This window comes from Urocitellus parryii, chromosome 6 (genome assembly GCF_045843805.1).
Source record: "Urocitellus parryii isolate mUroPar1 chromosome 6, mUroPar1.hap1, whole genome shotgun sequence".
Lineage (NCBI taxonomy): Eukaryota > Metazoa > Chordata > Mammalia > Rodentia > Sciuridae > Urocitellus > Urocitellus parryii.
In genome coordinates, this window is record NC_135536.1 from 115,314,731 (window position 1) to 115,326,865 (window position 12,135).

Genomic DNA, 12,135 nt, shown 5'->3' on the forward strand with positions numbered 1-12,135 from the left:
TAGCTCCCACATGGCTTGCATTAGCTACACAGCCTTTAGTACCCCCAAGGTCAAACCAATACAGTGTAGCAAGGCTTGAGGCATACAAATACAGTCACTGTAAATCACATTGTCGGCACAAATTATCCTGACAAATCCATACACATGGCCCAAGATCTCAGGCATAGAAAAACTCTCACCAGGCAGAATTTTCCAAGGACTCCAAGGTCATCTCCCAGTAGCTGATTCAGGGACAGTTGTGAGGACAGACCTTTCTGTGCAATGTGCAGGGTTTGAGCAACCCAGGCTGCTGAGTTAGGCCTTTTCTGGGCATATATATATTCACAGTAATTACAGAATGCACATTTCAGGTCTAAAATTGATATACAAGTCAAGGTTGTAGAAGATTTTACACAAATGCCATTTTAAACTCATTCTCAAATCTAATGATTTTAGGAGAGTAAAACATACTTTGAGGGCTTGAGGTGTTAATTGGCTGGCTTTTATACTCATGGTTTCCTTTCCATACTCTCCCAGTAAAAATCTTAATTCCATATTCATCCATTAGCCTAACTCAGTCAGATAGGACCTCCAAGGGGCAAACCTGTACCCAGCAAAGTTGGGTTTATTAACTTACTGCAAGAAGGGACACTAGAAACCTGAAGAAGCATGGCCTGTCTCTCCAAACAAAAGGGAGTTATAGGATTTGGGAGATGGATGGAGTTCTGGTGTCATTTCAATAAAGCAGAGTTTTGACAGGCTCAAAGCATGACTGTGTCAAGGGGCCAACATGAGGCCTGAACATGGACCCAGCATCCCATTTCCTTGGAAGCTCCAAAGTTAGGATAGGTGTGGATCATGGTATCTAGAAACTCCTTATGTGACATTGTCCCCTTGATAGGAAATGAACTGTGCTTCTGCTTCAAGGTAACTTTGATCCTCGTTACAAGAATACTCTATAAACTGTAGTTATCATATCCTTCAGATATATAATAATAGCCTCTCATTTGTACTAAAATTCTATTATTGTCCCTGAAATGGTTGTTGTCTGAAGGGAGGTTATTATAGAAACAAAAAGGCTGTGTCCCCCCAGGATTTCCTACAACCTGTGTCACTATGTGATACACCCAACATATTGTTTTGGGATTTCTTTTCTTTTCTTTTCTTCAAGAGACTTGAATCTAAGAGTATGAAATTTGGAAATCTTGACATAATTCGAACATAGAAAAATCTCTCACAATTGCTTCTAAAGCTTTGACTTAGTGGCTTTGAGAATAAAATTTAAGTCTTGGATTCCTCTGGGAGCTAGAGCTCTTCCTGCCCAGAATCTCTGAAATTCCATAAAGACTTGGTAACTAGAGTATTAATTTACAAGGTTTTATTCCAATTTTATTGTGCTCATGCTTGATACATGTGCAAAGAATGTGGACTGGCAATTCGTTGAACCCAACTTCTTCTGTAAGCTTTATGAGGGAAAATCACATTTATGAGGGAAAATGCCTGTAGAATGTGTCTTGAGAGAGGTAGAAAGCTAGGAGTAATTCTGCATTAAGGCCAAAATCATTTTAATGAGACTCTGGCCATGACATTTATAGAGATAAGTAGTATGTAATGTAATTAACATAGGAACCCAAGATCAAAGTGTATTATTTCCAAAATATTCTGCCATCTGTATAGTGGTGTGATGCCTGTGAAAGGAGTCAGATATACTCAGAACTAGGTGAAAATGAGAGAAAGTCATTAAAAGGATGAAAATTATCATCATTTGGGGTTTGGGGGGATTTTTTTGTTTTGTTTTTTGATACTGGGGATTGAACTCAGGGGCACTTGACCACTGAGCCATATCCCCAGCCCTATTTTGTATTTTATTTAGAGACAGGGTCTCACTGAGTTGCTTAGCACCTCACCATTGCTGAGGTTGGCTTTGAACTCACAATTCTCCTGTCTCAGCCTCCCAAGCTGCTGGGATTACAGGCATGCACCACTGGGTCCAGCTCATCATGTGGTGACATATCAAGAATGGCATAGATAGAAGTTTCTCTTCCACCCCACCCAGCCACCATAAGGCATTGCATTGTGGACATAATGAGATAAGGATAAAGTATGTACCTTTGGCCAACACATCTTCCATACTCTGTGTCCAGCAGTAACTGGATGGATGCTGCTCACTCGTCTAGGTAGCCATTCAGCAGGCCTTTCTCTATTCTATACTTGACATGATGGAGAGACCCCGTATCCAAAGTTTCCAGTTATTTTGGCCCCTAACCTACCCTGGATGTGTGATCCACACTGAGGTAAAAACTCTTCCTCTTATCCTCTGGTATTGAGCCAGCAAACTCCTGTTTCTACTCCAAGACCTACCTACCTCAGATGCCACCTCCTCTGTGAAGCTTTCCTAATTCTGCAAAATGCAAATAGGCACTTCTGCATCTGGGACTCCCAGCAGTTCAGGAAACATCTCTGTCCCCACCCTTCCTGGCTGGGCTGTCTCCATGAGTATGCAGTTTGTAGCCTCTGCACCTGGTACCACAGCACAGCAGCCTATTTCAAATGTGTCTAGGATAAATGAATAGATTATTATATTTCATATGTGGGCTGTATGAACTATTAGAAAAAATACAAGAACAGCTTTTATATCTTTATTATATCCTAGACACACAACTCTATTCCTGCCTTTACCCATGTGCTATCAATAACATAAAAAATGTGGATTCATATATTCAAAAATGATCTGGGGCTGGGGATGTAGCTCAGTTGGTAGAGTGCTTGCCTTGCATGCAAAAGACCCTGGGTTCAATCCCCAGAACCACAAAAAAAAAAAAGAAAAAGAATAGTCTGTGTCTCTATGTTTCCATATGACTCTGTGTAATCTTTAAGGTAGCATTCTCCTTGACATTGTGGATTCACACTGTCTTCTAGATTGTGAGGTCTGGAATTTGGCATCCATACCCATTTTAAATATTTAGGCTGTACACATCCACTTGCACATGTGCACATCCACACTTGGCATCTGCCACTCATGAGTATCTGAGGTGACATTCCTACCTTCTTCTTTTCCCTGCTAGACAGTACTGGTTTGGAAGCCAAAGAGATACTGCAGAGGTACATTGGGAATAAACAAAAAATGGGGGTATTTCTTTCCCTAACCTTCCCTTTTCTTATAGTCCTAGCTCTCTTTTTCTTTCATGTGACAAATGCCAGCAGCCCAAGGGTGCCCCTCCTGTGCTCCCTCTAAAGTGATGTCACCAGATGTGCAAGGCCAGGGAGACAATGTGGATGCATAGAACATATAGCTCATCTCGCAGTCATCAGCAGGACTATCAAGTGTGTTGTAACCAAGAAATTCTAAGAGTGCCAGCACTGTCCAACCCTTTTCTGCATAACCCAAATCCATACCTCTTGCAATCTCATCATCTGTGCCTTACAAACCCTCTCCCAGACTCTTGCCCATCCCCCCTGGGGGAGCCAGCCACACGTGTCTGTGTCTCCCACATTTACATTTCCCTTTTTGTAAATGTTTCGGCAGCAGCATGCCAATCATGGTATTAGCCTTTTAGGATGGTAGCCAAGATTGTATGTCACTACCCAGACCTCTGTCAAAGTCCTGGCATGGCTCAGTTGATTCCTGCAGGTACAAGCCTAGAGTTATTAACCTCTTACTTGATCCATCTTACATCCATCTCTCCATAATATCTCACTGACCTCCACCCCATCCCTTGAATTAACTAACTAACAACATTTATTGTAAACTAATAACCTGAGGTACAGTTCCCAATTCTGACATAACACACTTCTATTTTGATCAGGATTCCCACATACCAGCCAGACCAACCAACCCCACATTTGTTCTTCTGCCCTAAGCCTAGCCAGCACCTGCCCTCAACACCCTGTCCTTGCTTTCGGGCAATGATAAGAATCATTGGATTGTAATCTTGGACAATGCGAGGTAGTCAGGTGCCCTTCTGAGTGACAATCTCCCTTTCTGTGGATGTAAGAACTGACCTAAAGAAAGAAACCATTGCAGTTGCTGGAGTCAAGAATTGTAGGTCCAGTATTTCCTCACCATCAGAGAGACAAAGAGCCTCTGATTTCATTTCCTTGGTTCATTTCCATGGAGCTGGACCACGGACAATGGACAATGCACATAAATGCAATAAAATTGTGGGGGAAGGCAAGCAGTGGCCACCTGCCAAACGCCCCCAAGCAGGACCCATCCTTCCAAGCAAGAGCATTCCTATGGTATCCTGTATCCTTTTAGCTAAAAATATTAGATTTCCCCCTCGGTGAGTGCCAAGTGGTTGGGGTAGTGATTTTTGCTTTCCAATCCACAAACTTATAAGTGGAAAAGTTAAACCCACATGGTCTAGAGGGAAAGGAATAGGCTAAATAAGATCTTTACTTAAACCCTTAATAGCTGGGTCCTAAATGGGTGCACTGCAAGCTGGGAGTTAAGTCTTGTTCTTCTTTTTAACTCAGCACAATATGCTTAATGTTTATTGAATTTAATTAGAAATCTGTTCTATTTAATGGAAGGAGATATGTAGTTGAACAAAATTTAATTCCTCAAAAGTTTTTGCTTCCCATCAATTTTACAGTCAGTACTGCTTTTTACTGAGCTAATAATTGGGCCTAATTGGAACGTTATTTTAAATAATGGTCTCAAGTTATAGCTACACTGTAAATTCTTACAACCAGAGTCATTTAAACAAATGATTATTTCAGATTCAAAACTGTCTTACAAACTGACAAATTTTTTATGAGAACAACCTATCCTCTGGCTCATTCTGTCATACAAAATCAATTTGAAGGATATCTGAGACACTTGCATGGCTGATGTCATATCAAGACATGTAAGTCGTAGCTCCAGAAAATATAAGTGCCTGGCAAATTAGCAACAGAAATAAGTAGTTTTAGAATAAATTATAGTGCTCTTCCCAGCAGGAATTATGCACCACCCCGGACTGGAGGTAGACAGCTATTTGTGAAGAAGCAATCTCAGAAGCTTGATTCAGATAGTATTCTCTGTTCTTAAAATTCCACTAGTAGTACCCCAGTGCTGTCAGCAGGTGGCAGCAGAGAGGAAGACAGAACTGAATTGAGAGCTGGAAATTTCACTGATCAAATTCTGGCTTGTTGTTCAAAATAGTTTTATCCTAACTAAGCCAGTGAAACTTGGCTATGTTTCTAAAACAAAACCATGAGGCAGTTTTTTTTAGCAAAATACCAAAAACAAGTATAATACCTCTGTGTTAGTCAGGTTTTCATCACTGTGACAAATGCCTGAGAAAAACAACTTAGAAGAGGAAAGATTTATTTTTGGCTCATGGTTTCAGAGGTTTCAGTCCACAGTCAACCAGCTCCACTGCTTTGGGCCTGAGGTGAAGTAGGATATCATGGCAGAAGGGCATGGCAGAGGAAAGCTGCTCAGCTCATGACAGCCAGGAAGCTTATGTCAGGGTGTGGGGGGCAGGGAACACACAAAATATAGCCCCCAAGGGCACACTCCCAAGGACCTACTCCTTTCAACTAGGTTTTACCTCCTACAGTATCCACTACCTCCCACTAATACCATCGAATTATGACTCCATCAGTGGTTTAATCCACCAATTAGGTTAGAGCCCTCGAAATCCAATCATGTCTCAAATACCCACCTTTAAATATTGATGCAATTGAGGACCAGACCTTGAACACATAAGGCTTTGGGGCACATTCCAGATCCAAACTATTACAACCTCTAATAAATATTTATTCTACAAGCTTGTATTGAGCACCTGCTACTTTCCTAGGTCCTGGAGTTGCTGAGATGAATAAGAACTAGTCCTGTCCCTGAATAGCCCACTGTCTTCATGAGAAGCAGACATACCTGAAACAGAATTACCACTGGATTTGGACATTGTTAGAGTAATGTAGAAATATGTTACAAAGGGAGACAGCAGCTATTCTTGAATCTTGAATCTTCTTCCTGCTTTGCTTCAACTTGCCACACATGTGTACCTGGTCTAGAAAGTCAGTTTGTCAAGCAGGTACTTTTATTCCAGATTAACCACCTGGGCAGCCCCTCCCCCAATACAGGTGCACATAAACTACCCAAGCCCAGCCCTTTCTCTGAAACATGGCTGCACCCCTCCAGGACACTTTCTCTTGGATGCTTCCAGAGAACCTTAGAAAGTAACTATTTGTGTTCATTCTATAGTCACTCCCAACCTAGTGAATTCTTTTTTGTTATTTCAAACCATTGTGAAAATTGCTTTTATCTACCTTTGAATATATTCAAACCATGTCCACAAATAGAGTAGAAACACTCTGAGGCAGGAGCTGTGTGGGACTCTCCTTTGCACGCCCATAGTCACTAGCAAAGTCCTGTGAGTAAGTGCATATCGACATACTGGTGAAGGAGGGCCTGTGGGGATGGTCCTCCTTTCACCAGCCCTCAACACCTGTGCACCATCCCGGAGCCCAGCTTCAAGTGTGTGAGGCTGACCGTGGCGCTCTCCTTGTCCTTACAGGATCACAGTACCCTATTTTCCGCTGTGTGCACAGAAACACTCACGAAGAGGTTCCAGAGAGCTTCTGTGACTCCAGCATGAAGCCAACCCCAGAGGAGGAGCCCTGCAACCTCTTCCCTTGCCCAGCCTTGTAAGAGGCCTCTGTCTAGGTCACCTATTGTCGGGTCACTTCTGGTTGGTGTGCATGAGACCTTAATAGCAGATAGAATCTAGTTATTAAACTAGTCTGAGTCGGATTTACAAACACCAGACTTGGCTGTGCATGCCTTGTGGTCTGTTTAGCAAGCCTACCTGTCTTTCTGGAGAAACCCGGGAGCTGCTGGCCTTTAGCAAGTGGCACACTGAGCAAGAAAGCCCACCCTTTGGGAAATTGGGGCAACTGAGGTTTAGCCTGGTAAGGAAAACAGGTGGAAGCAAAGAATGGGAACCTGGTACCATCAGTGCTGTCAGGGAGCTGAGTACAGAGAGAGGGTACTGAGAGTGGGCCTGGAAAATTCAGAAAAAAGTGTCTCAAGAGAGGTCTTAGACTGGTTAGATACTTCTAAAAGAACTGGGGGAAAGGCCCTAAAAGGTCAAAACCTAATTCTCTGAGTAATAAAAATAATACTCTCATCCAAATGCATAATGAGCATGTGCTGATGTCACATGCAACTAATCACTGAGTTGAGAGGACAGAGGAGGATATGCAAAACGGATGTGGACAGAGGAGGATATGCAAAGGAAGGGCTGCTGGAGGGAGGTCTCTGGTGCCAAACCAGGTTATGTTCCCCAGCGTAATTAAAGTCCCCTTTGAAGTGGCTGGGTTCTGTTTTACCTTGTTTACTAGATAGAAATCCTTTGTACCTTCTCAGCATTCTATAACTTCATATAGAATCTGGGCCCTGGTCACTGGCAAATAGCATGTCAAACAAAATTTGCTTCCCTTATGAGTCAGATGACCTTAGTCAGATTTGCAACCAATGATCCAGGAGGAGGGTCCCCCAGGGATTCTGATGATTATGAATGGGCTGGGCTCACGCTTCCCTCTGAAGTCTCTCTCTCTCTCTCTACCCCCGCCCACCCCACCTCTTTTCGGAGCCAGCTGGGACATCGGGGAGTGGTCTGAATGCAGCAAAACTTGTGGCTTGGGCATGCAGCACCGCCAGGTTCTGTGCCGCCAGGTGTACGCCAACCGCAGCCTGACGGTGCAGCCCTACCGCTGCCAGCACCTGGAGAAGCCTGAGACCACCAGCACCTGCCAACTCAAGATCTGCAGCGAGTGGCAGATCCGGACTGACTGGACCTCGGTATGGGGCAGGGCAGCCTGCTGCAGACCCCCGTCTCCAGGACCCACCACCACTCTCCCACCTCCTCCCACCAGGACCTGAGACAAGATAACCCTCAGCTCCCCAGGAGGAAACCCATCCCCAGGGTGCTGGTTAGCTGTGTTTGCAGGTCCTGGGGTGTACCAAGAGCTCAGTTGAGTTCAGGCTGGTGTGCATCACCCACAGCCAACTTCATGGATGAGCCCATGGGAGCCCTGTGCCTGTTGACCTCATCAGACCCAGGTGTCGGGGTGGAGTGAGGTAGACAACCACTAACACAGCCAACTCTCCCATTTTATAGATGGAAAAACTGAGAGCCATCAGAATAAAATAGGCAAGATTTCCTCTAAGAAGGTCTTAAAGAAAAGAGTCGTGAAGTTTTCTAGGGCTAAGATCCTTCCCCAGGGGGACCTACAACACTGGGGACCTCACCACAGTTATCCATTCAGGACACGGGTGACAGAAGAGTGAGGACACATGCCACTGATGTAAGTTACTGTGTTTTAGTGCTCAGTGCCCTGTGGAGTGGGACAGAGGACCCGAGATGTGAAGTGTGTGAGCAACATTGGGGATGTGGTCGATGATGAGGAATGCAACATGAAGCTCCGGCCAAATGACATCGAGAACTGCGACATGGGACCCTGTGCAAAGAGCTGGTTCCTCACCGAGTGGAGTGAAAGGGTGAGTGTGTCAGTGGCAGACAGCCTCAGGCCAAGCCACTAAGCTAAGTGGGTAGGAGCTGTATGTCACAGGGTATCCCCAAACCACGCAAAGACAAATCACCAGCTCGGAGTCCCAAGGCTGATTTCTGACTTTGAAAAAAAAAAAGGACCAAAGATTGATTATTACATGCTCTGTCTCCTCATCTAAGGACTGAAATTTCAAGATTGAGAAGTGGGTGTGAGAAAAAAAAATGAACTTAACTCTCCTTAGCACTGTGTATGATTAAATAATGAAATACTAAATATAGGGAATAATTACATCACACCTTTCTTGTTTTGTGAGTGCCTGGCAAATAACAGACATTCAGCAAAACGTAGGCATCTCCCCTGCTTTTTAATAACTAAAAACATTTTAGACCCTGTCCCTCTCCCCAGTAGCCTGGTTCCCTCAGCCTCCTAAGTGTCAGGTGTCCATGAAAAACTCAAAGGCATATAAAGTTCTGTGAGTCCAGCAGTGACCTGTATACAAAGAAAATCAGTATTAGACGGAGTTGATCTGTCACAGGCAAAAATAGGGTTTATACGAGGAAGAGATTCTGGAGATGGGTGGTGAGGGCCACACAGGAAATGCACCTAGTGCCACTGAAGGAAGTTTAAAAATGGTCACGATGGCAAGTCTTATGCACAAATATACATAACAATAAAAAATAAGTTTTATTTTTATTTTTGAAGGAAAAACACTAAGCAAAATTAAAGAGTGTACGTTGGGGTGGGGAAAAGACAAGGGGGAAGGAGATGAGAAGGGTCATTTAATTCTGTCCCTCTCTTCACCACATAATCCACATCAGTGAGTTTGTTATTCAGAAAGAAAGGACAACCTGTGCGTGCAGCCTTGGGTCCACCCTCAGAGATGGTCCTGGAGACGGCCATGCAGCCGCTTGTCTTCTTGTGGATTCAGGGCTCCTGGTGGCACACAACTGCTGCCTCTTAGCCCCAGGATGCCCCCAGATAGAGAGCCCTTGGTGTCAACACTGAGCTCTTGGGATGAGCTAACTGGGCCCTGGGTCTCAGGGGTAGGCGGTAAGGGGCCCCAGCTTAGCCACCTGGGAGGCTCCACCCACAGGGAAACACACGGAAAGGGCATCCACCAACTCAGACTGCCGAGTCCAGAGGAGCTCATCCCAATTCTGTCTGCACATCGCCCCCTTTCCAAGCCTCCCACCCCAAACATTAGCTGGCGGTGTTGTGGAATCAGTGCTGGGAGGTGTCGGCGGTCGCTTTGATCAGCTCCCTGCCAGCACGCGGATGCTCTGCAGCCTTCCTGCCAAGGTCATTCAGGTTCTTGTCTGATTCCTTGGTCAGAAATTCTCCCCGTGTCCAGACTCGCTCATCTGTTTCTCATACAGCTCAAGGGTTCTGGAGGTTTCCAAAGAGCCTCCGGCTCTTGTCCTTTACAGAATCTGAGTGACCCTGCTTGCACGGCAGCCTGTGGCCATTTGGAGAGCCCTTCCACTTCTCCAGACTAAAAAGTCCTAGTTCCTTCAATTAATTCTTCAGTGATTTCATTTCTGGGTTTCTAGCCACCCTAGAATCTATTTGCATTCACAGCAAACTTGATAAATATATTGTGTAAGAAAATAGAAGAGAAGAATGATGCTGGGTTTCATTTTCATATGGAGGATTATTTTTGAAGAACGTAATGCACTACTATAAAAAATATGAAAAATTCAGAAAACTAGGCCCAAAATCTCTTTACTAAAAGATAATAGTTTGAGATTATTTAGCCACACTTTCTAAATTTTTTTTTTTTGCTTCTCATACATACTCTGCACATAGGGGTTATACTACTTTTAGATATTTTAAGGATATAAGTCATAATGCAGGCATAATTTGATAACCTGCTTTTTTCACTTACATGTTGTAAACATTTCCATAGTATTAAAAGTCTTTAATGCATGGTTTTTAGTAAAAAAAAAAAAAAAAAATAAGCTATTGTATAGCTACTGTAATTGAACCAGTCCCCCATTTCTAAATGTTTGAGTTTTTTTTCTAATTTTCTACTATTTTAAATTGGACCTTCAAAAGGATTTTCAGTGAATATTCTTATGTATCCCTCTTTATATGTGCCTTTTCTTATTCCCCTAAATCGTGTCTAGGAAGTGGAATTATTGGACCAAACGTTATGGACACATAATATGAACTCAATAGATTTTGACAAACTTATCTCCATAAAGATTATTTCAATTTATCATCTCCCCAACAAACTAGGAGCATTTTACTAATCAGTTTACTTTGATGAATTATTATACCTTTTTAATTGTATCTCTCTATATGTGCCCCACTCTGAAAAAGGCACTGGACTCAGATTGCAATATATACAGAAATAAAACAACTATGTAGATAGAAAAAAAAACCTGCCGTGGTTCATTCCTCTGTGTATCTCCCCTATTTATTTAGTGTAGTAAACTTCTACACATGAATTTTCCAAGGATTTCTACATCAGCTATTTCCCCTTCAATAACAACGTCTAAATTTCCCCTTAATGTCAATTTGCTATTTATTTTAACATAAGTATTTGCTGCATCTAACCTCTATCTTACAATTAAAATAGAGCAAAGAATGGGCCCTTTGTTCTTCTATTTAGAGAACTTTTTTGGTTTTTATGGAGATGTTTTAAGACAAGTAAGTTTGGAGCTAGGATGTAAGTAAAACAAATTTTGCTTTGTCTACCTCTAGAATATAAACTTATCCCTAAATGTCCATTCTTTCTTTGGAACTTTAGAATAGCTGAGTGGCTGAGTGGTAGGAGGATGCTGTTGGGTTTAAGGACAGCTCGTTGCCTTTGGAATCATCTCTGTGGCCACTGCTTTTTTCTTCTTCTTCTTTTTTGTACTGGCATTGAACCCAGAGGTGCTTAACCACTGAGCCACATTCCCAGACCTTTATATTTTTGACTTTGAGACAAGGTCTCACTGAGTTGCTTAGGGCCTTGCTAAATTGCTGAGGCTGGCCTCAACTTGCAATCATCCTGCCTCAGCCTCTCAAATTGCTGAGATTACAGGTGTGCACCACCACAGCTGACTACCACTTACTTCTTATTTGACCTTGAGCAACTGCTGAGTCTCTAAGCTTTTCTCGGTTTTCTCATCTGTAACATTGCTAGGTGAGCATTAAAGGTTAATGCACTGGAAATCATGACCAAGGAGAGGCTGGCACAGTGGGGAGTTTTCTATAGGCTGCTTCATCCTTCATAGGCTCCATGTCTACACTGGACCTTTGAGGCACCCCTTGGCCTTACAAGAGTCAGTCTCCATGAAGGACTGACCACCTGATGGCAGTATTCCACATTTGAATAGTTGCTTTATATAAAAATCCACCCTGCTAAGCTTCAGTCTAAACTTAGCAATTTTTCATTATTGAGAATTATCATGTATTGAGCACGTCTTGCATACCACACATGACCAAGACACACCCTCTGATTCATTGAGCTCAAAAGGAAAAAACCAGAGCTAGGCACAGTGGTGCACACCTATAATCCTAGCTACCCAGGAGGCTGAGGCAGGAGGATTGCAAGTTTAAGGCCAACTTAGCAAAACCTTGTGTCAAAATAAAATAAAAAGGATTGAGGTTGTAGCTTAGTGGTAGAGCACTTCCTAACACCTAATAAACCCTGGGTTTAATACT

General features: G+C 43.1%; 1 protein-coding gene across 1 annotated transcript in view; it reads left to right on the forward strand.

Moving 5' to 3' along the window:
* Thsd4 (thrombospondin type 1 domain containing 4) overlaps positions 1-12,135 on the forward strand; it is a 208,234-nt gene that overhangs the window by 180,355 nt on the left and 15,744 nt on the right. Inside the window, exons 6-8 of the mRNA XM_026387801.2 lie at positions 6,486-6,615; positions 7,567-7,771; positions 8,297-8,470. Of these exons, the coding sequence (XP_026243586.2) occupies positions 6,486-6,615; positions 7,567-7,771; positions 8,297-8,470 (509 nt within the window). The remainder of the gene's footprint in view (positions 1-6,485; positions 6,616-7,566; positions 7,772-8,296; positions 8,471-12,135) is intronic.